This window comes from Excalfactoria chinensis, chromosome 4 (genome assembly GCF_039878825.1).
Source record: "Excalfactoria chinensis isolate bCotChi1 chromosome 4, bCotChi1.hap2, whole genome shotgun sequence".
Taxonomy (NCBI): domain Eukaryota; kingdom Metazoa; phylum Chordata; class Aves; order Galliformes; family Phasianidae; genus Excalfactoria; species Excalfactoria chinensis.
In genome coordinates, this window is record NC_092828.1 from 73439926 (window position 1) to 73467838 (window position 27913).

Below are 27913 nucleotides of genomic sequence, written 5' to 3' on the forward strand. Positions count from 1 at the left end.
TCAGATGGATTTCCAGCATGTGGTTATGCAGTTGAGAGGCCTCTAAAGCTTGTGGCACTATAATACACATTTAAAAAGTCATGTAGATTCTGCATCATGTGACCCCTGCAATGTTAAAGCACCTGTTGTTAATTGACAGTGTATGGGAGATTGGTAATCACAGCCTGAACCTCTGATTAATCAGCTGAGGCAAGTATGGGGTCAGCTGTGGGAGCACAGGTGAGAGTGATGTAGCTGTGCTCCCGGAAGGGGTGGAGCTTGACTCCATCCCCTCTGAGACCTCATTTAAGGGCTGACTCCCACTGGAGCAGTATCTCTTGGAGATCGCTCACCAGGGAGGACTGCCTCAGCTGCTTCAGTCAAGGCACCACCGTTGGTGAGTTTTCCCTTTACTCATTCACTTATATACCTTCTGTACATTTTGTTTCCATCTGTACATTTAAAACCAATACAGACAGAAATGTCATCGCTTACTGTTTTCATAGCAGCTTTATTTATTATTGCTGCTCTATATTTTTCAAGATGAATTGCTCCTTCTCCAATGCCTACTATATTCAGGAAGCAAAAAAACTGCTGGATTTGGATTGTTGGTTTTAGAGAACTTAAAAAGGGAGGGTAGTTTTCATGTTACCTGGCCTCTACAGATGTTTGGAAGAAATGAATTTGCAAGAAAAAAAGAAATCTATTTGCTGTTGATTGCTGTAAAAGGGAAGTTGTTTTCTATTCGCTAATTTCTAATGACATTTCAGATAACTTTCTGTCCATGACTTTACTGTAACTGTTGGCTCTGGTAATTCCAAGTCATTAGTGAAGTTGCAAGTTAAAATTGGTAATGTATTTGTGAAGGCAGCAGAAGGGATGGTGGCATTTTGGCTTTTGCAGTAACCTATTGTAGGTAGAACCTTTTACATGTGCAAAATGAGATGATTTTTGTGAGGACAGTAATTTCTAGGGAGAGTGGGGAAAAAAAGTACATAAAATTCTTTCTTTTTCCTACCAACGTGATGCCCACCCATCTTTTCACAGGCTTTTCCTGCAGTTTAGTTGTGTGAAGTTAATTTTTGTAGCTGCTATGCAACTTTGGATTTATAGATGTGTAGGAAAGCAAAGTTAGATTAATGATAATTCACATAATTGCAGAAATAAGTTGGAAAATAAGTTTCTTACTTTGCATGTCATGCAGTTTTGAACTAAGTTTGTTTTTAAGATCCTGCAATGGAGTGGGTTTAGTTAAGTCACCATATGGATAATACTGGGATGTGCAGTATTATTTTTTTTCCTTGACAGCTAAAATCATGCTTCTCCAATGATGTCATTGGTGAGGGGGTTATGCAAAGAGTTTTTTATGAAAGCAATAAGTAATGGATTGTACTCTGACAATAACAGATACTTAACAGTACTTGGCTTCACTGGAGCATCATGTAGAGGGATAACAGTGTACAGATCTGAAGAATAAGATGGTGAGGTGGGATAATTGATAATGTGAGAGAGAACTGGGTTTATTTGGTCTGAAAAGAGTGATAAAGCTGGGGACTCTTAATTGCTGTCTTCTTAACTACCTTTCGGGTGAGAAGGCTGAGCCAAGTGCACAATGAAAGGGTGGGTGAATGGAAGTTGCAGAAAGGAGATTTCTGATCAGATACTCCGAGAAAATTGTTCATGTTGAGGATGGTCATTGCCTGGAAGTGGTTGCCCTGTTGATCTTTGGAATCTCTGACCTTGTGGATACTGAAAACTGGACAAGGCCAGATGAAGGCTGATCTCACTGTGCAGTTAGCTCTCCTTTGAGAAGTTGGGGTAGATAATATTCAGTGGTCTCTTGTAACCTTTTATGTTGTATGTTTCTCTGAGCATGCAACTCTGTTATATGATTTTAAGAAGACTCAAACTTCCTCTTCCTTTCAGTTTATTGTGATTGGATAAGCAAGTAAATAAAGGGGTCTCTCCTGTGTTTGAACAAGCTCAGGTTGTTAAGTGAGGCTTAGAATCAACTTTAACCAGCAAGATGCTTCTTTTTATCCAGGCTTGAGAGTGAAGGACTTCTTTAATATCTCTTACAGAGCTTTGTCAAACATCTGATTAGTATGAGTTCCAGGACAGGAGTATGTAAAAACAGCTGGGAGCAAGACATCTGCAGGCTGATTTTAATCTGCAGAAAATACAGAAATGATGAGTGAGGGGATATCAGTTCATTAGAATGTTCCTCTGAAGCTTGATATTACTGACTAAATTCGACTGATGTACAAGTTGGGGAAGAGAAAGGGGGGAGGGTTTGGGAGTGTGCTAGAAACAGTCTGCTATCTGAAATCCTCCCTGTTCAGTTAGGGAGTTGCAGAGGAACTCAGAAGCACGTGTCACACTGTAATTCTCCCCTTGCTGTGTGTTGTGTTTGATTGTCCCATGCTGTTGCTTTTGGTGGGATTTCCATGTGAGACAGTAACCATATTGCATAGCTGAGTTTTGATACTTGCTGTAAGGATAACCCACGTAGTTCTCAAAATATATCTTCACATATACATAACAAATGTGCATGCCTTGTCTTTAACACTTTGAAAGCAAAGGTAGGCAAGGATTATTGTTCTCAAGTACATCTTAATGTCTACAGAGCAGCCTGGGACTTTAGTAAGTGATTTTTTGTCACGGTTGTTCAGACCTTCTTTTTAGCTTATGCATATTGAGCAGCAGAGCTCCTCAAATTGATCTAATAGCTTCTTACAGTTCAACAAACAGCACATTTTTGTGTGGGAATTCTTGATAGTGGAATCATAGAATGGTTTGGGTTGGAATGGATCTTAAAGATCATCTAGTTGCCAGGGCAGGGACGCATGCACTGTGTTATTTATTGCAGGTTTGACATTTATTAAGTGTTTTTATTTCCTCTTCCTTACACAGGAGATGAGGGAGAGACTAAATCAAGGATTGTTCCAGTGGAGGAGGAGGAAGATGATGATGATGACGATCCTGAGAATAGGTATGATTGCATCCATAAGGACTTAAAAAAGGTTTATATAACACACCCTAGGCGTGGGCGCAAACCGGCGCAACGGAAGAGCAAGCAGGTTGTAAAAACCAGGACTACCTGCCTTGTAAAGACTCGCTCACAGGCTTCCAGCAAGTTTGAACAAGGGGCCAGAGAACAGAGGCCAAAATCCAGAAATGCAAAGAAAGTATTTAGAAGTATTAACTAACACACCTTGCATAGGGTGTGTTATAAATGCACTGCACCACTGTCCATTTTATGTTCACATTGAAAATGTGGGGATTGTGAGAAGTGTTTCATTCAGGCAGGTAAAAGCCTACTTCTGAGAAATGTGAATTTCAGTTAGTTATAAAATGAATAGAAGGAAAAAATTTCTATCTGTGCAGTATGTGCAGTGCTGAAATCTTCACACACTGAGTTTGGTTTTTAATGTTGCATAATTTGCTTTTTTTATTCGAAACACGTTCTCTCAATAAAGAGAAGAAATGTATAGAAGGCACCATTGCAGAGATTTCAAGCTTTCATTTAAACTGAGTTCTAATCCATTATAGAATAACTCACTAAAGTGTTAGTTAAGCCCTGATTATTCTATAAAGACTGTGCATAGGGGCAGATGATATCAGAGACATCTTTATGCATTTTAAGTCCTGCATAAGTATTTTTGGATTTGTGGCGTATATATTGCTTCAGTTTCAAGTTCAATAAAAGCAAATTTATGTAAGATACAGTTAGTTTATTAAGACATATTTTACCAATGCTGTTGTAGTTACTAGAATTAACCTGGCTAGAAAATGTCAACGCTTCATTTCCTAACACATTAATGCATAGCGTAAAGCACTGCTCAAATGTGAGCTGGAGTTTCCTTTTTGAAGTTATTGTAGTTAGACTGAAGACTTGCTCAACTAATTTTTATACAGTATTTCAGAAACTGATTTTTTCTGCCATTTAGCATGTGTGTGACCAGCTTTGTAGCTTTGCACAATTTCTGATGAAGTCTTTTTCTGCTTCTGAGCCTTACTAGTTTAGAATATGGGATCCTTGTTTCACAGAGTTGTATGTTTTGGTGTGTGACTGAAGTAAATTTTGAAAACACTGTTTACGCAGTGTTTTACGTCCTTTACGCACCTTAAAACGTTGTGTGTCCTTTACGTGTCCTTTACGCACCTTAAAACGTTGCTAATAATGTAGTTCTTGCCTGTTTTCAGTCATCAAATTTAATTTTAAAGAACAATGCTTTTTAGGGTCTTGACAGCACAGGGTCATAAGCAGAACATGTAAGCACTGGTAATACAAGTGTGTTTTCTTATTTTTAAAAAAGACTCATTATTTTCTGTCCTGTTTTGATTTTATTTTTATTTTCTTTTTTGCTTGTTTCTTAAATGTTTTTGGTGGACAGCTAAGCCTACATTATCAAAGTTCAGTGCTCACAGTACAAATGTTACTGAGCGATCTTCGCTGTTAGTTTAAGAGTTAACTGAATTGATATCAAACAAATCAGAAATATCAATTTAGGTTTTAAAAATCAGTTTCTGTAATTTCTTTTAAAGCTGAATCTTTGTTGACGTTTTTGTTTAGGGAATATTCTGAATATATACTTTATGAAATGGGGAGGTGTTGTGTCAATAAACAGTCCTGTCAACCTTCAGACGAGTTAACTGGTAACTGCAGTCTAATTTTACATTCAGCATGTGTTGCACTTAGCACCAAAATCAGAAAGACAAAATGTAAAAAGATGGAACAAATTTGAGAAGTAAATAGCTTGTTTTTCTGTTTACTCAACACAGAGTGTTTAAATAGTTCACCTGCTATTCAGCTAAGTTGCCTATTTTCTGCCAGGCCAAAGAGGGGATGTAGTAACTACTGGGTATTTGTAGTGTGGGAGCTTTCATGTTTGCAAGTTTCTAGTTTAGATGTTCTGTTATTTGCATACCTTTGGATGTGCATGACATGAATATTACTAGTCTTGAAATAATTTTTGCCAAAATGCAATATCCAAGTGGATCATAATATGACAGACAGTGCTGTATGCTTTCATCTTATATTGTGTAATTATCTATTACTGGTCCTTCTGATCTTTTAAATGATACTGTTTAATATGTTTGCGGTAGTTTTGTTTATTAAGAAGCAAATAGTGTATTTGATGCAGAATGCCTTTAAGTATTTGATGGATGCAATAAATTTTTGTAAAACATTTTTCTTGTCCAAGCATTTAATTTAATACAACTCTGACAGCTTGAAAATAAGACTGTTTCAGCACAGTATAGTGTTTAGAAGAACTTTGGCAGTTCTGACTTTTTTAAGACCTGTATGGTATTCCATCCAAGCATTAATCTCAGAATATGTTTTAATTGGGTCTAAATGTTCAGTAGTGCATCAGCAGCCCGTTTAACACAGTAATGTTAGAACGTTACTGGAAGAAAGGTGGCTTTTATTAGCCACATAGTGTCTTACCTTTTTGTCCACATAGGCTTGTTTTGGGCAACTTTGTTTCTATGTATTCCTAATAGGTATTTATGAACACTGTGTGTCACTTCATATAATCTAATCGGTAGTAGTACATCACAACGCTTAAGTAATATATAAAATTATGATTTAAGAAGAAAATTAGAGTGTTAGCATTGCCTTGTCCAGATTTCTGACAAGCTCTAAATGAGTCCATCGTATTGGCACTTCGAAATTCATGAGCAAGAATGGTGCCAGTTATCTTGTGGATTTATTCCCACATCAGGAGAGGTTACACCTTGTATTCCATGTTTGCTGGAGTGTCTGAAGGATTACTAAAGGGAGTTGTGCTGTTGATAAGCAGCTGCTAGGTAACTTCCCATTTGCCTCCTTTTGAAAACATTCTTTCCTTTACAGAAGTTGAAAAATACATAATAACCAGTTCATTTATTAATGTGTATTTTCAGTGTTGTTCTTACAATGGTGTAGGGTGCTTAAATCCTGATTAGAATAAAAGTATGTATGTACAATTTTATATAAGAGTTCATTTTTATGTCCTGGTTGAGACTACAGCCCTATTCTTCAAGCATTTTATAAAATTGGAAAGATGTCCTTATTACGAATCTTAGAATGTGTTCAGACAAGATGCAGTGGGGCCAGGCAACATGATGTGCTCAGAGTCACAGTATCTGCATGGCAGAAATGAGTGAAATGCAGGTATTCTTTACTACCTGAAGTCCTGGGCTGGAGGCCATTCAGTTCTGTATTTTTTTTATTTAAAGCTTTTTGCAGTGTTCACTGTAAAATCTAGTTGGCAAAAGAATGTGCTTTATATCCTTGATGCAGGTACATAGATACGTTGTTCTTTCTGCTCTGGCAGTGGAGGCATTTTCACACCATTGTGACTTGTTTTTCTTGGTGCTTACAGTTTGATGTTGGTACAAATGTGAAAATGTTATATGAAGGGCATTCAGTTTTCATCCCTTAGAAGCCTGGTCACTTTAGATGGTTTTACATCTTGTAACTGAAATGTGCTCACTTACTTGGAGTGGCATATTTTAACTTCAAAACAAATTCCAAGAGTTCAGTACCGAATTTACTCTAACTGATGTAAGCTGTTCATTACATCAGTCACTTGTCAGATACATTAACAAGAGTTAATCTGTCTGGTTCTAATGTTGCTTACACTTCTGATTGGATGTGTGGTTACATTAAAGTAGGAATCATAAATTCTGTACGTGTCTAAGCAATGTCTTACTCTTTTTGCTAAATGCCATACCATTACAAAGCATGGAAGAGAATGTAGGTGTTGTCACTCGACAGATACTTCCATTTCCTTTTGATTAAAAGTAGTTGAATTTTTATCCTGGCTAAAAATACATATAAGAACAACAACTAATTAATTGACATTATACTAGATGATTGGAAACTAATAAGCTTACCCAGTCTGAAAAGGTGTAGTTAACTGGTAATTATGATGATGGTCAGTAGGGAAATAGCTGTACCTTTTGTTTATAGGTACTAGACGTTGTGTGTGGCCTTTTCTCTAGGTGAATGATGTGTTCGCTGTTCTTGTTTTTCTTAACTATTTCATAGAAGTAAAGAACAAATAAAAATGCCTGTCTTTTCTTGTTAAAAACCAGTCAATCTTGTTTAAAAATAAATCAATACATTCTTAAAGGTGTCTCGTGTGAAAGGTAAGTATTGTTATCCACACTGAAGTTTTGTTATTGGCTGATACAGTTGAATATGACACGAGGCCAAAGGCAGTGTTACAAGGCAGTACTTCCAGGACCGAATTTGAAACATTTGCAGTTCTTTTCGGTGTTACCACATTTTTCTCTTCCAAAATAAAACACTGGTGATATTCTTGTTTTTTAAATGAGAGAAGTGACTGAACTGATGCTGCATTTCAGTGTTAGTTTACATGAAAAGCTTTAAGAAAATAAAAAGAAAGCCAACCACCAGTGGTATTGCGAGCAGTTTCTGTAGGAAGTCTTTTGAATCTTTAAAAAATGGAAGAAACATAATCTTGATTTCTTATGTGCATTATTTATTCCTGATGCTATACATGATGTGATAATTATTTGGAGAAGGGGAAAAAAAGTCCCTTTTCCAAATTCTCTGTGTAATGCAAACACTTTCAGAAGAGAACATTGCTTACCTATGGAATAAGTTTTCTTTGGGTTCACAGTGTGATCTGTTGACATAGATAGAACTAAAAACTCACCGAAGATAGATAAAAGCTCACCGATAGCATTGCGTTTTATGGTTATAATTAACTTTTTCTTTGCAAGCCATTCCTACAAAAAATAAAAAAAGGGGAGGGGGGCATGGAGAGGTGTTTAGGATGGTGGATGGTTTGTGACTCGTTGAGCTGTCTTAAGTGGCTTCATGCTGTTTACCAAACCGTTTTACTTCCGTCTTTTAATAACAGTTTAATGTATGTTAGCTTTAAAAACTTTGTGGAAAACACTGTCCTAAAAATAGAAGATAACGGTATGAAGTGTGTGGAAAAGATGACTTGGGAAATTTCCTTTTGGAAAGTTGTTTTGTTTCAGAGATCTGCTATAGTGCTACAAAATGAAATGTTCTTTCAAACCATTTTTAAAGTACTACCTGAATGTAACAAGTTTAATTTTCTAGTACATAAGCAGCTGTAATTTAAGAGATCGTCATTCGTCTGCCGGTTCCAAGTAAAGCCTAGATTCTGGTTTTTGAATGGTTGTTCTGACTTATCAAGACTTTCCCATTCTGAACTTATGCATGCAGTGTACGTTAAGTCTCCCAAAACGCAGGACAGACCAGATCCGACCTAGGAAAAAAAAAAAAAGCTTTACATTTGATATTGATAATCATGTAATGGGAAGTATAATAATTCTAATACTTATATGAGGAGGATTTCATTCTTTCAGGACTTTTTTTCCCCTGGAAGTAGGAGTTCTCAGATAAGTCCAGTATTTTCCTGTCTGTTTGACACGTCATTTCATACTTTCCCATGGATGTATATATTCATGCAAGGTGGTTGTTTTTTACTTTTTTTTATGTTGCAAGAGCATGTAAAGAAACCGTTTTTCCATAGTAGCTTTTTGCACATGTCATGGTTTTTTGCTAAATCCCTTCACCCCACGGAACCGGGCCAAACCAGCCTGTAAACCGTAGGCAGCACGTTAGCTGAAAATATGATTGTGCTGAGGTGAAAGTGGGAAGCTGAGCGGTTTGTGGAAATAAGGTGGTAATTTTGTTTTGAAAATCAAGTCCCATAATGTTTGATAAATCTTTTTCATCAAAGATTTGTTCATCTTTAATAAATCTCTGTATAGACACACGCGCACATATTTACGTGTGTTATTTTCTGTGTAGTTGTTAAAGGCAAGTGCTTGTAGTTGTATGAGAGATTCAGCGTGTTCTTTTTCCCCTCCAGGCACTTTGGCAGTTCTTAAGTCGCACTGTGTTACAGCAATTAATGCAGCATCTCTTTTGCTGTAGGGTGGGCCCGGGCACTTGGCATGCTAACACAGTTGAAGGCAAACTGTATAGATACGGGGCTTTTTTTAAACCTGTGAATTAATGCATATTACGGCATTCCTTTTTCTCTGTGATTAAAACACACATTTGGTGATACTTGCTTTAAAATCTGTTGCTGTTTGTGTAAATGCTATCTGTGTAGATTCGGTGCCTCAGGAAATTAAGGCACTTTTAATGCTAAATTTTGGGAGAGGAGATGATTTGAGAATTAAGATTTTTTGTCTTCAGTATCTTTGTTACAATTAGACATTATGTATGTGCCTGTCCTGGCAGAGATGAGAAGAGATAAGAATGAATAATGAATGAAACAAAATATTTGCGTGTACGCTTTATAACTATCTGCAGTCTTTACTGTAAGGTGTGGAACTTTTAAGCAGCATGGTAGAGATTTGCTTCCTAAAAGCAAGTTAACACAATGTATTTAACTCAAGATTTTGCTTTTATATCCTGTCTTATCACAACTATTCATCATGCCTTTTTTTGTTCAGCTTTCAAACCTTTTTTTGAAGTTCTGAATGGTATAGGATTACATTTATCGTTCATAGATATGTTTGAACAATGGAATACAAAGTTTTTTCTGTTTTACTTCAAAGAATTGCCAAGAAAATGCTTTTAGAAGAAATCAAAGCCAATCTTTCCTCTGATGAGGATGCATCTTCTGATGAAGAGTCGGATGAAGGAAAAAAGAAAACTGGAAAGCAAACAGAAAACACAGTAGATGATGGTAAGCACCAAATGCATCAGCAAAAACAGTGGTGCTGTAGTGCCTGTCATTATTTCAAAGGTCTCTTAAGAAAAAATATGATTATTACGATTTCCTCAGATTTCAGCAACAACAAATGGATGTTGCTAGGTAGTAAAGGGACAGAGGACGTGATCATGACGGTCATCTCGTACTCTTCTGACAGTGCTGGGTTTTGATTTCTGTTTTTTTAAGTATTCTCATTTTGTAGCCAGTTTATGAGGAATAGTCCATGAAGAACAATAAGGCATGCAAATGCGTAATTCAGCTAACAGCTTTAGTCATTGCAAGAGATGGTGCAAGTGTACAGGCAGTGTAAAATATTTAGTGTTTGAGGGAACAACTCTGTTGTCAGATACCTTTTTGAAGTAGTGCAGAAATAAGCCTAAATTCTGGTTTTAATTCTTACCAAATTTAGGAAAAAAAGGACCAGTGTGAATGTTGTACTCACTTTTTTTTTTTTTTTTTTTTTTTAATCTCTGACAGAAGAGAATGAAAAGGAAGATAATTCTGAATCAAATTCAGAGGAGGAAGAAGACTCAAAGAAGCCCAGGTACAGACACAGACTGCTGAGGCACAAACTGACAGTGAGTGATGGAGAATCTGGTGAAGAAAAGAAAGTGAAACCTAAAGAAACAAAAGAAGGGAAGCGCAGAAATAGAAGGAAAGGTATATAATCCAAACATTTTTGTCACTGAGTACTTAGTTATATAATACAAGCCCAAGGCCTGTGAAAATGTAGACCTGAAACTCTGTAATTTTAAAATCTCAGTGTAAGCTTCCTTGTGTATTAAGCCTAGAATTCTCTTTTCTGTGTTTGGTAAATAGTTCTGTTTAAATAAATGACTGCAGCAGCTTACATCTACCTTCTAATGTATCCTCTGAGTTGGATTAATCTTGTTGAGTCTTAGAATGTTAATTTCAAATACCAGAGTTTAACCTAGTAACTCTAATTTGTGAAAACGTAGTGTTTCCCTACATATAATTACTCTTTTTGCTTGGACTGTGAATAGGCCCATGCATCATCAACATTTTCTCCATGGTGGAGTTTAAATGTTGCAAGCTTTAGCTGAACAGTAGATGGCACTATGAAATTATGCCTGTCTTAACTTTCTTCTTTCCTTTGTTGCATGTAAGAACAAAGGATATCAACCCCTAGCACTTAACTGTTTTGAGCAATCTTGAGGAGCTGAGGAACAGTAAAAATAAATGCTTGCTGCCACACTGGTCATTATAAACATTGACAGTTGTTCGTGGCATTGGAATTAAGGTTGCACATCGAAGATGTACTTTTCAATTCCTAATGTTGCTCTACCAAAAACGTTTCTTTCTACTCCAAAAAATGAAGCTGAAAATACAGTGGCAGTATGCAAATAAGATGTGGTCAAACTAATTCTCAGCATCCTTTAGCATAAGTCTTGTGAATTAGTCCCAAGTAGAACAGTTCAGGTTCTTCCACCTCATAATCTCTAGCCCTGTATTATTAAACTTATGTTTCACTAAATATGTAGAAACAATCTTTTTCAAAATCCTGTGGCTCATAAAAGTTTAGCTTTCTACTGTGTTCAAAGTTAACCACACTTTAAAAGTTGCTAAATAACATGCTGATTTTAATTACTTATAAATGCCAATACTAACTCCTAAAGTAGTTATGGAAATATTGCCTCATGCTGCTGTTTTAGATATATCCGTAATTGTCTTTTGAGTCCTTTTCATACCAGAAGATCTTCAACCCATAAACACAGCAATATAATAGTATATGTTGTTAGTAAATTGTTCTTTTTGCCTGAATTGTGGAGTGTGTGATTATACAACGATATCTGAAACACTGGAAAGAAAAGCTTTTATTTAACTAAAGATCATCTTTTGTTCTTTCAACTTCTGTTCCCCATAACTCATTTTCTTTGGAATGTGAAGCTTTCTAATATAATGCTATCCGTCATATGCTCGTAAACTATGCTTAGGTGTGTTAAAGGAAAATGACTTTAACTCTTGCTGGCAAAACATGCCACCCATCAGGACTCGGTGCTTATGTGGTTTCTACTCTGTACCCCCTTACTACTACTTTTATATTGCTTGTTGATCTTGAACGCTTATTGTATAATTAGAAAATAAGTAATGTTGCTTGCTTACTTTGCAATAATATTCAACATGAAATCCTACTTCACTTTTAAAGTGAGCAGCGATGATTCAAATGACTCAGAGTTTCATGAATCTGCTGTTAGTGAAGAAGTCAGTGAGTCTGAAGATGACCAGCGTCCAAGAACAAGGTATGTGCTTATGTTATCTTCGGGTTTTGGTTTATGTTTTTCACTAGAGCCATCTAGGCAGTGAGACTGTAAACTGTGAAGGCTTCTGGTGACTTAGGTGATTTTTGGATCAGTTTTTAAAACCTTTGATACATCTTTGGTATCTACTAATTAACTTTGCGGCAAGTGTAACTATTCTGCATTTGTACTGCAGTGTGTGGTACAGGGCAGTTTGATGAGGCAGTAGGAAGAATGTTGAGGAAAAAAATGAGCATTTTGTGATAGTTATGTTGATCATGGAATGGCGGTTTGCTGTAGCATACTGACACTTTGTGACTGAAGTTCTTCAGGGTTGTCTGGAAAAGAATGTTACTGTGTGTCCAGTGAGGTAAGGGGGAGGGGGGCATTTGGAAGAAAAACTGCCCAGAAGGAGTGTTTATTCTTACATAGCGGTATAGATCCTGTAATTTTATGTTGTTGTCTATCAATGAGGCAGTCAGTTATCATCATGTGTCAGTAAGCTTCTTCCTGCTTTTTGTAGATCTGCCAAGAAAGCTGAGGCAGAAGAAAATCAGCGCAGTTACAAACAGAAAAAGAAACGAAGACGTATAAAAGTTCCGGATGATTCTTCAAGTGAAAACAACAATAAGGTATATCGTGTTTTGAATTAATAATTGGGAAAAGGAGTTTCTGTTTCTCATGTCAACTGATTTAGGGACTTGAGTATCTCAAATTTCTCTGTGCAAAACAGAGACAAAATTGAACAGTAAAAAATTGTGACTTCTCTCAGTGGTGAGTTAAAATTTGTAAAATGGCACTGCTGTGGGCAGAAAAAACCATTATGACTAACTGAACCCATTTCCTGTTTAGATGTTGATTAAAATATATGTTTTAAATGGACAATATATTTTGAGTAAACAGAATTTGTAAAATTAAATATAGAAGATGGCAGACGTGTAGGCTCTACTGAACTGATTTAGCACCTCTAGAGCAGCAAAAGTTATTTATTAAGTCATTATTTAATATTATATGATAACAGTATCTTCAGTACTGCTTTTGCACAACTGGGCTTATCTTTAATATCTCAGAATACATTGTAGTTAAATCGGTACTTCTTTTTTGCATACAGACTACCAGATTAAAGAAAAATATTCTGAGGGCTTAATTGAAAATCAGTGATTTGATGGTCTGTCATAACTGTATTGTTAAGACTTTATTTATTTAATTTATAATAGAGTAATTCCGAAGATGAGGAAAATGACGATTCAAAATCTCCTGGAAAAGGCAGAAAGAAAATTAGGAAGATTATTAAAGATGATAAGCTTAGAACAGAGACACAGAATGCACTTAAAGAGGAAGAAGAAAGAAGAAAACGTATAGCAGAAAGAGAACGGGAGAGAGAGAAGCTGAGAGAGGTATGTTCTCTTTTTATTATAAAATGGTAGGAGGTTGAATTGATTCTGATGTCCAAGATGTCGTATTTCTAGTTCAATTTAACTTGTGACTTCCATTTTTGCTAAAGCTAGTGACTGTCAAATGCTTGACATTATTCACATGTGAAGTATTCCTGTGATGCACTGTTTCTGATTATAGGTGATAGAGATAGAAGATGCTTCACCTCTGAAATGTCCCATTACAACTAAACTGGTTTTAGATGAAGATGAAGAAACAAAAGAACCATTAGTGCAGGTTCACAGGAGTATAGTTACCAGACTGAAACCACACCAAGTAGATGGTAAGAAAAAAGATTTAAAACACTTGTAAAATTCTTCTTTGGTTGTATTTGTACTCTGGCTGAGTGTCCTACATGACCTGAATTTAGAATAATAAAAACTTCTTGGCAGGCAAATGCCAGAATGTCAAGTTTAATGTTGTGCTTTTGGAAGATCTGAACAAAATTAAATGAGCGCCAGCATATACTTACATTTTATAAGCAGAGTCCTAAAAATTTGAAGTTGGAATGGCCCTTAGTATTATGTAATTCTGTGCACTGAGATAGAATCAGATGTAAGTATACCATTCTGTTGAGGAATTTGCCTATTTGATTTTCACAGTTTTCAGTGAGGATTTAAAAATCTCACAATATTTTCCTGGCTTTCCCATCAGGAATATATTTCCTAATACCTGTTATGTCTTGACTCCATTTTCTGTTTGGTTTTGTTTGTTTGTTTTTGCTATTCAATGAAGAAAAGGAGAATGACCAATCATGACTTTATCAATCGCCCAATTCTGTTCATTTAAATCTTCCTCCAGTTTCGTAGTATCCACTAATTTCCATTTCATTAAGAGCTTTTTGTACTTAGTTTGGCTCTTAAAGGGAGGTGCTCTGAATCAGACACAGTAGTTGAAGATTCATCTGTGCTTTGTATAGCATAGAAGAATGCAGCTCCCCAATGCATAAGCACCAAAGAACAGAAAAATCACCCAGAAGACTTTTTTAATTTAGGATTATATTTTCTGTCCTTTATCTCAGCAGTCATTGTTCTTTCTTCATTCTTCCCTTTTTAAGCATAGAACTGTACGTATGATCTGCCTTGATTTAAATTCCTTCTTGCTGATCATTAAGATCATGCTAGTCTTCCTGCGATGGCCTTGCCAGTGCTGTTCTGTTTCCTCTTTTCTCCCTGCCCACAAGGTTGAAGTCGTCGGCAGTATTCACAACAGTATTTTTTAATCCAGTTGTATCATCAGCGGGAGCTATGTGTGTAATTGATTTCAAGGCAAAATGCATCTCAAACACTACCCATTTGACAGAAATGGATCAATAATTACCCCCAGAACTGCTTTTGTGGGAGAGATGGTCTTGCAGTGATCGCTTTTACCAAGTGAACTTTATTAAAGTGAATGTTTAATGAGAAAATTTTCAAAAATTTTATTCAGGTGTTCAGTTCATGTGGGATTGCTGTTGTGAATCTGTTAAAAAGACAAAGACATCTCCTGGTTCTGGATGCATTCTTGCTCACTGTATGGGTCTGGGGAAGACATTACAGGTAAGAAGCGAAAGTCTTATTTTCTTGTTTGTAGCCTTTAAAAGCTGATCCGTCAAAAGGCAATTTTAATGACTTTCAGAACATAGTGAAAACTTATTATTTCCCTGGCAGTGACTTGATGAGGGCTGTTGGAGGAAAAATGTTTTGTTAAAAGGTTCTCAGAAAGCAGTTATGTTCGGTAGTATGTAGTTGTGCAAGTTCTTATTAACACTTGCGCTTCTTCTGCTTTAAAAAAACCCTGAAATAAAATAATTGTTGAGGTTCACTCGAGAAGTTCATGTGTATTTGTAAGTGATGTGAAGCTTACTTGCAGCTCCGTATGTCAAAATAAAGCTAATAGGAGAAAGGTTTTGGAGAACTGTTTCTAAGCCAGTTTAATAACCTTAAACAGGTTTTGTTCTTTGTGGTCTTTCCCATTCATGTGTTACTCTTCAAAGTGTTTTTTTTTCTTCATTGTTTTTTGGGCTTATTTGCTGCACTGATAAAGTAGGAGGTCTATCTTTGGGTTTTGTTTTTTTTATTATTATTGTTCAATTCTAGGCTTTTAGTGTCTGTATTCAGATTCTTTGTGATTTAATATAAACAATACTTTCTTACAGTCTATAGTATTCTGGATTGGAGAAGGGGAGCGTTGGTTTGTTTTTATTTCATTAATGTACATTTGTATTTTTGGATTGTTGTGCATCACAAACGATATAAGACCACAGATTTTCACTGCCTTGGCAGTAAACCATACAGTATATTTTCAATCCTTTTTATCACTTCTTAATTTCTTTACTTTGGCTTCAGAGTTCTTGGCTTTCTGAGGTATTCCATTTCAAGCCCACATTGTCATTTCAGCATGTATTCCTTCTCTTCTATTCAGCTGAGGATTGCTTTTTTGAAGTCTTTCTAATAGACTACTGCAGCTTTTTGTTTTGTTTTGTTTTGTTTTGTTTTAAAGATTTCCACGTTTGATACAGTTGGCTTTTCTGCCACGTTAAAAAGTCACATGGTGAACAGATTCCCATTTCTATTAAGTCTGTAAAACCAGAACCTCAGTCCTGATCTTATAATATTTCTTCCGAAGCTGATCACCCAAGCAGTTGCTTTAAAACAGTGCTTGTAGGCTCTTTTTCTTGGGTCTCTTTTAACCACTGCAGATGTCAGGTTACCTTGACCTTCAAAAGAGACAAAAGATCAATAGCAGTTTTCTTGAATTCCCTGCATCTCAATACCCTTTTAGAAGAATAAGGAGTGCTTACTTACTTTTCTGTTTGCCTGCTTCCATGTATCTATCTTCATAATGAAAATTAGGAGTTTGCATTTAGCATCGTTACAAGTATGAGCAGAAGATTGGTGAGTAGTTTTTCTTGGTGCTCCACTGCCAATTTGTGCCCAAGAATTTCTTTAGCAAAACTCAGTTGACAGAAGAACTTCTCCCTTTTATTCTGGGGAAGAGAAGTGAAAGTTTTTGAGAACTCTGAAGAAGAAAGAAGCATTAACAGTCTTACCTATGCTTAGAGAGGCAGAATCCTTATATTCATAGGTGCAAAAGATCGTGCCCCTAATTGTTGTCATCATTTGCCTTCAGAAAAAAAATCTTCTTTGTGTCTCTTGACCTACCAGAAGGCGACCATTAGTATTTCTTGCCAGAAAAATCTGCCATTTGCCATTAGACTACGATCACTGCTGATAAAAAGTAGAGCTACTTTGGACTTCCTGTCATTTGCCTTCACTGATACGATGCTTCCTCACTTCTGGAGATGGGAGATACACCCGTATCAGGATATCTGCCTTCTGAAATGAGTTATTGTGAACCTTTTTGAATCACTAGAAAACTAATTTGCTACTTCTGAAGACGTAGGAATTGATCAGAATTGATTTCAACTTGAATTCAGTCAGGGCCTTTCTTTGCCAGGAGCATTTCTTACTCTGTAATGTCATTTGACAGGAGATAAGCCAAATGCTCTGGTGTGTTTGAGAGTGGCAAGTCTAGCTGATGTAGCAGGCAGCACTTGTACAACGCCTCATTCTAAATTCCCTCTTCAAATGTGCCAAATTTGGATGCACTTCAGTCATTCTCTGGAGTGCAGTCTCGTTAGCGTGCTGATGATGGTTCTTAAAGAGGTTATTTTCTTCCTACAGTGAGGATGGGATCCTCAAAGCGTCTGTGAGGAAATGCCATTTCACCATCCTCTTCCATCTTGATCTGTTGTGGTGAAAGCTTCCCCCATTGGGTTGGGAAGCCCTATAGCCCTATCACCTGACCTGAAGGCTCAAGATCTATTCATTCATAGAGAGGTCAGTATATCAATGTACCAGAATTCCAAGCTGTATGAAAGATTTTTGTGCCATAGCTGGTTTCATAATCCACAGGTGACAGCAGTCAGTAATACAGCCTTGTTAGTAACTCACCAAACGAAGTGCTGTAAGGTGCTGTTGCAGCTGATTGCTGATATATTTATTTTTGGTGTGAGGTCTGTAGTTGCTCTTTGCTTTAGTAGTTGTTATTTGGCATAATCAGCACATGAAAACACTGCTGGACAACAGGCTTGTCTTGGCTAGACTTGATGTCCTCCATTAGTTTTAAGTGAGATTGAGATGTGCTCTGAGACAAAATCTTCAGAGAGAATCTAGCAGGCAGGATCTGTTAATCTTTCCTAGAATTAGCTATGTCTTGATGGGTCAGGTGTTTTCCTAATTCTTGTCTCTTCCCTCTAATCCATTACTCAAGACAGATTCTTCCATTCCTATGTCTGCAGTGGATTCTTTTAGGATTCTTCAACAAATGGAGTTTAGTAGGAAATACCTATTTCTGCCATACTCTAATTGATACAAATTTTATTTAAGACTTGTTGATCCTGAAAAAGCTTTTTTCGTGACCTGAGCATTACAGGGTATAGTTACAGAGCACTTAGGGTAGCTCCCTGAGATTCTTTACATTCCTTGGATTCTTCCATAAAGAAGGCAGTCAAAGGAGAGTTGGAATTAGCGTTACTAGTTTTAATATTATTTTTAGCTATTTATTTACTTGAGTAATATGAATTTATAGCTGAACAGAGAAACTGCAGTCATTCCGTGTATGTACCGCTTAGTTCTAACAAGGAGCAGTCTTGATTGTCTGTGGTGCACAACATCTGGGCAGGGCGTATTTTAAGAACTCCAGCTGTGCTGTGTTTTGCTTTGCTCTTTTAATAACAACTGAAGCAATGGACCTCAACTGTTGACAATCCGGGAGTCTGTAGAAGTGAATTTTTATACGCTTTTTTGGAGAGCATGTTTTTGCATGCTCGATGCCGATTTACACATTGTAGTTATTTAGGAGTTAGGTTATACTTTATACTGGAGATTTTCAAAATACTGCAGAATAGAAAAGCTTTCTGAGTAGCAACCCAATCTAGATTGATTTGTGCATTTAGACTTTATGTACTGTATACTTCAGTAAACAGTTTGAAATATTTCATGGTAGAAGTTACTTTTATATGTGATCGTGACAGACTTTTTGGCTGTAACTTCTTGATAACTGAAAACAAAGTAACAGCTATAAATGATTTATCAAGTGTTTTTGTGGTTCCTTTTAGTACCTTCAGTAATAATTTCTTACGTGATTGTTTTCCAGTCGTGCTCTACTCAATAATGGCGTTTATCGTTTTGCTCTTAAGAACTCAATCAAAAATATGTTTTAAGCACATCTTGTAAACTGCAGGGAAGACAGTCAATAAATGAGTAGGGAAATGAAGCAGTCGGGAACTTGCTGGCTCGCTGGTTCTTAGAGATGTAGGACTTCTGTGATACCTCTGTGTGGGAAGTTTCTGCATCTGAACATAAGATGCTTTTGTATTGGTAGTAAAACCATTGATAATTCTTTTGACATTGGAGCATCTAAAAACAGTTAAATGTGCAGTGTATCAGCATGTCATGCAATTTGATGCAGCATATTAAATGAGAGTTATAAAATACCAAGTTTTGATCCTGTGAGAACTTTGAGGATGTTCTACAGCTGTTGGGTTACAGGGCAGCTGTCATTAAAAGGGTGATCTGAGAGCTTTTAGCTTTTTGGGATCACTTTCTGTTTTGCGCCTGGCTTTTACATGCAGCCCCCAGTCGTATCTTCATTTGCTACTCCCTAAAAACAGGCAGCCCAACAGAAGTCTTTTGGAGTGGCATCAAAAGAGTTACGTTTTTTTTCCAAGCCTTAAGAAAGTGTTGTCAACTGTCACGTAGGCTTTGTATGGGGTGAATATTTGGAAAGTATTTCAGTAACCTGCTTTAGAGTTCATTCCTGAGTCTGCTACCAGGATTTAAATCCTGGAAAACCTGACAAATGCAGAATTTGCCCTTTGTTGAAAAAACTGCTAAAAACGTAAGACTGAAGGTCACTTTAAAGAAACTTAATACAGTTACGAAGTCCAAAGAAGTAAATTTATTTAAGGATTGGGGTGAGTACTGGGAGAATGCCTATAAATTGCCTAATAGAGCACTATAATTTATGGAAATGATGGGGGAAGGGATTCTTGTGAAATAGCTTATCTCTACAAATAATTCAGTTATACAAGTTGAAACTTCTACCAGTGTAAAATGGATTTAAGCAGCCGTATAACACCGAAGTAGTAAGTATATGAGTTTGGAATACATGCGTATTGGATTTTAAGCAGCAAGTTGTTTAACAGACAGAAAATGTGTATGAATATATATATTTATGCTTTTATGTTTCCCGTCCTTTAATGCTCCGTGTTTCATTTCTTATTTTATTTGTTGTTCCTCTCGCAGGTAGTAAGCTTTCTGCACACAGTTCTGCTATGTGACAAGCTGAATTTCCGGACGGCTCTTGTAGTATGTCCCCTGAACACTGCCTTGAACTGGCTGAATGAGTTTGAAAAATGGCAGGAAGGTTTAGAAGACGATGAGAAATTAGAGGTATTATAAGGCTTAAAAAGAGTTCTTAAAATTGAAATAGCTGAATGTTTTATATAATTGGGAAGCTCCACCACGCAAAATACAGGCTAAGGAATGTACTTTAACTATGTGAAAAATTTACTTGCATGAATACCTTAGGTATTTAAGTTACACCACTGCTTTGGAATTTTAAGAGAAACTCAAGCATATTTTTCCTACTCCGAAAGGTCTCTGAATTAGCAACTGTGAAACGCCCTCAAGAGAGAAGCTATATGCTGCAGCGTTGGCAAGATGAAGGAGGTGTGATGATAATAGGCTATGAGATGTATCGTAATCTTGCACAAGGCAGGAACGTGAAGAGTAGAAAACTGAAAGAAATATTTAATAAGGCTTTAGTAGATCCAGGTAAGTGGAACATTAATGCAAATATGCATTTTATCTACTGTGTTTTCAAACTGGAGTATACGAGCTAAATGTGCATTATACACATCATATTACTAAGATCACAATAGTTTGGTTATCTCTAGTTGGCCTTTAGTGAGTTATGGAAGTGGCTGTTGAAAAAATACCCTATGTCCTTTGTGAATAGACTGTAATGGTCTTTCTATTAGGTCCAATACGGAAGGAGCCACAGGAATATACTGAAAGTGTGAACTGTTGGTTATTTTAATCTGCAAATTTGTTACAACCATAAAATGACTTTATCCACACTAGGGTTCCACAGTTAGAGGAGAATCTACACATGAAGAATAGTTAAAAATATACCACAGAAGTGTGAACAAGCAAGTATTTAAGTGCCAATTAACTGCAGATAATGCATTTTTTTTCCACTTTTTTCAGCCTATGGAAAGGATGTTTGGTTTTAAGCTCAGCTGACCTCAACAAGCTTTTGTAAGATGTGTGTGTAAGCACTTGAAAATATTTGAAGTTGCTGAAAACGGTTCTTGGTGATCACCAAAAAAAAAGAACTGAAAACTCAGGATTAGAAAATTTCACCAAAATGGCAAAATTTTCTTTCATATAATGACCTGGGAACAGATACTGAGCTAAGCAAAGTTATTCACAACATAGTATATTTTAAATACTCTCTTTAAAAAACACCTTTGCTTTAAGTTTGATATCACTGATAAAATCGATTAGGTTGATGTGGTAGTAAGGGAAATAACTTATTTGATTCTAGAAGCAGATTTTGCTAGATATTAGTTACCTGAGTGGACTTGAGGTTTCTTGACTTTTAGAGCGTGGTAGATAATTATTTTATTTTTTTACAAGTTTTCTCATGGCAATGGTTTGGCTTCTAATTGTTCTTGGTGAGCCTGGTTTTTGTGAAGTTCTTCAGAGCTGGAAATCTCTGCTGGTTGCATTTGTGTTGAGTCTCCCGGAGGTGTGTTTTGATACTGCAGCTAAAATGATCTAACAGCTGTGCTGAGCTGTAAAGGAGTTGATTCTTTTTTCTACCAATACTCTTTATGTGCTTCACCCCCTGCCTTCTGAGCAGAGCTGACATGTTCAGCTCTGTAGAGAGCCAGTTGGAGAAGTGAAAATAGTATTTTTCTGCTAATTTGACTTGGGATAGCTCCTGTACGATAGCTGATGAGCTATTTCTGTGATCATACTGAAGTCACGGCACTACTTAAGCAGTGAAGAAAATACAGTTTTGCCTGGAGGTTTTTTGGGTTCTTCTGTTAGTGCTACAATTACTAAAACCAAGCTTGGAAAAAAAGCAACTCTATGTGTCAGTCTTCTCATTCTGTATCTGCTTTGCTCAGGAGCTGAGAATCTTACTAGGAAGATTGCTAAATTTTTGTTGATTGCAGCAAAGAATAGAGCAGTTGAGATACTTTCAGAATTACTGATTTTTGTAGGTTACTTTTCTTCCGGAAAATATAAGGGAACCATGGTAGTATTGTATAGTATAGTATATATAGTAAGTATAGTAGTATTGTCCCTTCCTTCGTCAAACTGTGAAGTGAGGTGTCTTGCTGGCTGTGCAATTTTAGGGAAGAGACGTGGTGCCTTGTGTGATGTTTCCCACACCATTGCTTGTGAATCTTTTTTGCTTCCTGCATCCTGCCTGTGGGCATTGGTCTGTTCTAATCCTATTTAGACAGCTTGGGACAACTTGACTGAGCAGTAGTTGTGATGAGGTTGTTAACTTCTTTTGGTTTAAACGAGTCCACAAACTGCAGCAGAGTGTGCCCTCTAGGTTTGGGGCCATTTCATGTGAACATGGAAACTTGCTTTGATTACTTGGTAAGGTGGAACCAGAGCATTAAGAGCACCAGCATTGAAATAACTTGAGTATGTTTTTATGTTGCTTCAAATCCTTCTCTTTCTAAACTAAATGCTAAGAGACAAAAATCTTCTTCTGTTATTAGTCATTACTTTTTAGTCATGTTTGGATTGTCAAAATTGATGAGAAGTATCTCGCACCAACCATTATTTGTTTCTTGCTATCTGTGATTCACAGTGCTGGCGAGAGAGCAGCCTGCCAGTAGAAGAGTTATGAAGTGTCACGGGGTTATCCCTGGGTATCAGCCCGTGACAGGGGGGCACAGGACTGGGGAAAAGAAAAAAGAGGCAAGGGAGTGAGGGAATAAAAAAAAAGAGAGAGGGGGAAGGGCAGAGAGCGAGCAGATAGCTTTAACAAAGGGAAAACACAACGGCAGTGATCTGAGGGGGAATAGGAATTTATTGAGTGAACCAAATCAAACAAAGCAAGAGAGATGAGCGTACCCAAAGTACGAGTTGAACCACGACAGTGCGAGGGCAGCACGTGGCGAGCGGCTGGGGTCCAGTCCGGAGTCCCACTCCGCTTCCTCTTCGTGCCAAGTCCTCTGGGGATGCTGCCCCGACCCTCCAGGAACCCAAAATGCCCCAAAAGGCGGTAACATGGAACCAGAACATGAACTCTTTAACTGCTGCTGTTCTGTGTGCTGTTCTGATGTGGAATACCGGCAACAGAAATCACCAAACCTCAACGTGAAGCTGTGTGCTGCCTCGCTGCTGCCGCAGCAAATAGGGAAACCTTTGACTCTGGTAGCATTTTTAGTTTTAAGAGTTGCAAATTTGATATTTGAGTAATAATGTAATGATTTGTGTCTGGTTAAAATTAATATTGCTTGGGTAGACGTGTTCTGTAATGGAAGCTTATATTGCACTGTATGCTGCAGAAGAGAGAACCAGAGGGGGAAGTTTTAGCCAAAGTTTATGGGTGGGGAAATAGTGTAAGAAATGATTTTGTTAGTTAACTAGCTCTGCCATGTGAAATAATAGAAGGATTATGAACTCATGCAAAGCAGTAAATTATTTCCCATACTGCAGCTGATAAAATTCTGTTTGGTTTATTGCTAACTGCAGTGCTGTGCTTGCAGTGTTTCAGTAATTCTGTGGGCTTCTCTTGCTACTGCTTCCATTACTGTTTAACTTGGAAAGAGATCTTTAATCGACAGTTGTATAAACCAGGCTTAAATTCTTGTAGACTTTGAAGTAAAAGGAGAATTGTGTGTATATCTGTATACCTATGTATCTATCACTGAGTGTGTTTTATTTATATCAGTGCATAAATGTGTGCAAGTACAGCAAGGTTAGGGAAGAGAAGACTGTGGTTTGAAGAAAGATTGGAAGGGTCTGAGCCTGGAAAATGATGACTAAACTGACAAATTTTCCATCATGTAAAAGCTGGTTAGTGACAGGACTGTGATGTGTTGCATTTGCATGGGTTGGAGAAATAAGAAGATAGAATTTATCTTCATTGGCATCGGAGATCGTTTACATTGAGTATCAGAAGTGTATTAGAGGTCACCGAGTTTTACTTCTCACAGGGAGGATACATCCCATTCTCATAACTATTATCTCAGATGAAGAAAATGGGCTAAATGATCCCTCGAGGTCTCCACGTTTTACATTCCCTTTGGATAATTTCAGAAATGCATTGCCTGTCATGAAATCCTTTTTTTTTTAAGAGCAAGAAAAATCACAAATGTATGACAATCTGTCACTGAACTGCAGCCAAGATGTGAGTTCAAGATAGCAATGCTACATGACTGCCAAATACACCAAGACAAAATATACTAAGATGATTTTTTCATATTTTTACTATCATTTACTTCGTCTAAGCAAGAGGGGGTTTGGTTTTGTTCTAAATTAACTTCTTTGTTCAAGTTAAAATCGCAGTCTTTACTGAAAACTGATTTGTTGAGTACTGGCAACATTTTACTTGCATCATTAATATTTTATTTTCCTTTCTTGCTAATGTTCCTTGAGTCTGATTGTAAAGGAAATAGACCAGACCAAGTCAATATCTGAATGTTATCTTAACATGTAAGCTGTCAAGTTTGGTGGGGAGATGCTGCACATCTTTGCAAATTCACTTGTCTGTAATTCAGATCAGATTTAATTGTGTTTTTATGTCCTAGATAAGACCTTCCATTGCCCTGCTTACCCTTATTATTGATATTGGTCTGTATCAATTCTTACTGAAAAATTGTCTACCTTATTTTTGTGTTATCATTGACTGAGTGCCAGTAGATGGCAGCATAAGCTGAATTTAAGGAACAGCTGTCGGGAGTTAGGATAGACTGAATGAAAACACAGGCATGCACTGGCTGTGTAGATAGATGGTTTCTAAAGGACTGTGTTAGAAAGCTGTATTTAATCCTTCCCTGAAGATTTTACGGGTAACAGTCTGCAATTTACCAGAATGGCTTCTGGGAATGCCTGTGTAAAGGAGAAAAAAGGAACTAAATGCTGCTTTAAAAAAAAAAAAAAAAAAAAAAAAAAAAAAGGTAAAAAAAAGGCATAATAAACATTAATAGAAAAAAAAATATCAGCTTCTTTAGGCTGCCGGTTTCTTTGAGGTTATAAAAGATGGCAAAGATCTAATGTTCTTGTTTCTTCCTAGGCCCTGACTTCGTTGTTTGTGACGAAGGGCACATATTAAAAAATGAAGCATCTGCTGTTTCTAAGGCGATGAATTCAATTCGTTCTAGGAGAAGAATAATTCTGACAGGAACACCACTGCAAAATAATCTCATCGAGTGTGAGTAGTTCTCTTGTTTAAGATGCGTTTATTTCTTTGGATGTACTCATACCTTTCAGCAGTGTATAATTACAGGTTTTGTTTAAATAGAAGAAAAGAACTTGACAGGATGAAGATGTTTGCTGTGTTTATAGAGGGGGGAAAAAAAAAAGTCCAGTGAGGTCTTTCTGCATTTCTCATATGTAATTATTGCCTGAGGAGGTGCTTCTATGGTAGTTCAGGCAGAGTTAAGCTGAAGCTGTTAAGCGTCTGAACTTTCCTCCATCCCTTCTCTTGGCATGGCCTCGCATACATCTGATTCCTCAGGGAACCGCTATGAGGAGTATCAGAAAATTGATGCTACCAAATGAAATAGCTTTCTGACAGTTCCTTGATGTTGCTCACCAGAGGATTAGATGAGTCTCATTGTGTCCAAAGAGAAAGGGAGGGAGTATGAGTAGGGAGGGAAATGAGTAGACCAGGTCTTGCAGGAGCATCAGTGTGAATTGCTTTTAACTATTGCAGAGCAGTGCTCTTAGTAAATTTGTTAAAACGGTACTTTCTGTTTGCTGCCTCAGGAACATTCTATGTTAGCTAATGATATTTAATATTTCTGTCTGATAGCATGCTGTTACAATTTTTTTTTCTTATTAATTAATGTGTTTTTGAATCTATTGCAACGTTGTACTTGCACTTTTGAACAATCGGAACTTGATCTCTTTGTTCTAGATCACTGCATGGTTAACTTTATTAAGGAGAATTTACTTGGTTCGATTAAAGAATTCCGAAATCGATTTATAAATCCAATTCAGAATGGTCAGTGTGCAGACTCCACTCTGGTAGACGTCAGAGTAATGAAGAAGCGGGCGCATATTCTCTATGAGATGTTAGCTGGATGCGTTCAGGTAAGAACAGCTGTACCATAACTAATTAGTTGAAATAGCTGTGGGGAGAGGGAAGAGTTATTCCATCTTGTTGTGATAAAAGCACTCAAAGGTCTGTACGTGTGCTGTTTGAGTATTTCATGAACAGATTTGTTTGTTTTGCAGCATGTTCTGTGTAGCTGTAGTCGCTGATAGTTGATTAAACATTCCCAGGGAGCTGAGTGAAATGGTCACAGTGGGATGGTCCCATGTGCTGATAGCTCACCTCCAAAGAAATACAAAGGTTTATGGCGGTGTGTAAGAGTGGTGAAGGGCTTCCTACAGGAAGGTGATGATATTGGAAATACAAATAGTAGCAGATTAGCACACACAGTTCTGTGCATCTGTACAGCAGCACAGGAGCACAAACCAGCCCTCGTTACAATTTGCTTATGTTATAGAAGAGACAAGTAGAATGGATACTCCAATTGTAAATATAATGAAACATTTAATTCCCTAAAACACTTTCTGGGATTGATAGGCTGTTACAGAGATTGATACCTGTTACAGAGAAAGTGATCCTGCTGCAAAATCAGTCCTATTAGCCAAAGCCCTTACTGTCTGTTCTGGGCTGGAGAGAACAAAGACTGTTGGCAAATCTTGGGTCCCTTCAGATACTGGGTGCCCTGCACTCATGCAGCATTGGATGGAGCCTGGGAGAATTTTCCTATGACACACAGAGCAGTTCCTGTCTGTGGAGGGAAGCTCTTATTGGGTCTGTTGTGCAATTTCTCTACAAGAAAACAGTTCCCAGGGGATGCTGCCCTCTCAGATAAAGGAAAGGCCTTGCAGGTGGTTTATCACCAGCACCAAGTGGGAGTTGCCCACAGGCTGCTCTCTGACAGTGAGCTGGCTGAGATCATCCTGAAGCCAAGGAATTTGTGCTGTGCAGCTGAAGCCTGAAAGCCTTGCTGTGTGCAGAGCACAGACCAACACCTCCCAGGGCTGCTGGGGTCACCCACCCCTGAATAGTGTCTTGGTCAGGATCAGCACACCAGGTACTGTTTGGATGGAGAAGCAGAAAGCAAGAGATTCAGAGTCTAGTGAAATAGAAAAAAACAAACAAAATAAATTCTGCTTCCCTCAATAAGGTATTCACAAATGACATACTCTAAAACAGAAGATAGTTACTGTGAGTGCACATTCACCTGCAATAAAAACGTTGATATAAGCTTCTTGACTTTCTCAAGCTTTCCCAGGAATTGTTTTAGATTTAAAAAGTAAAACATAAAAGCACCAAGGCGATTACTGAAGCTGCAGTCAACTTCCTAGGGCTTTGGAGCTGAGGCATGGGGTTGATGGGTCCATCTGCTTTTTAGTTGGACATCTACATTTATTACATAAGGTGGGCTTCTACAGACAGTGCCTGTAAATAGATTGATATAGCGGGTTATTTTTTTCCCCTCTGTGGTAGGTGAGCATCTGAATCATTGTGATTTATGCATGATTAATACCTTGTTGATAGAGTAGCCAAAAGTTCTTAAGCTCTCTCAGTAGTCACTTTTCATGTTTATAATGACTAATTTCTCACTTACAAAATTACAGAGGAAAGATTACACAGCATTAACAAAGTTCCTCCCACCAAAATATGAGTATGTTCTAGAAGTTAGAATGACACCTATTCAGTGCAAGCTCTACCAGTATTACTTGGATCATTTGACAGGTATGTGTCTACCATTCTTTCAGGTAACAACATTTATGGTCATTGGTTTGAGTTTTTTTAGTACATCTTTTATGCCCTACAGATGAATTTTTCTGCTTCCTCTAAGTCTTACCTTAACTCTGAAATTTGAATTGCAGCAAAATATCTGGTTGCCCATAAATATTCTGGGGGGGAATTGTAATGCATGCATTTCAGTGCTAGTCTACTTTCAGGTGTGGTTCATCTTCCTTTGTTTTCTAAACACAATCTATTATATTTCATGTTTTGTTCTTCCAAGAACTAAAATACTGACAGTGAGACTGGAGGAAGCGAAGTTAAAATTGAGATTCCCTGGTAAAAGCTTCACTGCTAAGTCTGGCGATTTCATTTTCTGCTATCCCAGCTGAAACTATAATTTCTCAGATATTGTCTCTTTTTTATAATTCTCCTTCTAAACCCTCAACTCTGTTTTCTCACAGGAACCATTTCTGCTTCTTCCCAGTTAATGTAATCCTGTTT

At 37.2% G+C, this 27913-nt stretch overlaps 1 protein-coding gene across 6 annotated transcripts in view; it reads left to right on the top strand.

The window, feature by feature from the left end:
• Positions 1-27913, top strand: part of ATRX (ATRX chromatin remodeler) — a 75780-nt gene that overhangs the window by 26356 nt on the left and 21511 nt on the right. For all 6 annotated transcript variants that reach the window (XM_072334950.1, XM_072334947.1, XM_072334953.1 and 3 more), the window contains 13 exons: positions 2893-2971; positions 9544-9674; positions 10179-10361; positions 11869-11962; positions 12483-12591; positions 13177-13356; positions 13535-13676; positions 14822-14931; positions 19684-19830; positions 20037-20214; positions 24713-24850; positions 25559-25734; positions 27298-27415. In XM_072334950.1, coding sequence (XP_072191051.1) covers positions 2893-2971; positions 9544-9674; positions 10179-10361; positions 11869-11962; positions 12483-12591; positions 13177-13356; positions 13535-13676; positions 14822-14931; positions 19684-19830; positions 20037-20214; positions 24713-24850; positions 25559-25734; positions 27298-27415 — 1785 coding nt within the window. The remainder of the gene's footprint in view (positions 1-2892; positions 2972-9543; positions 9675-10178; positions 10362-11868; positions 11963-12482; positions 12592-13176; positions 13357-13534; positions 13677-14821; positions 14932-19683; positions 19831-20036; positions 20215-24712; positions 24851-25558; positions 25735-27297; positions 27416-27913) is intronic.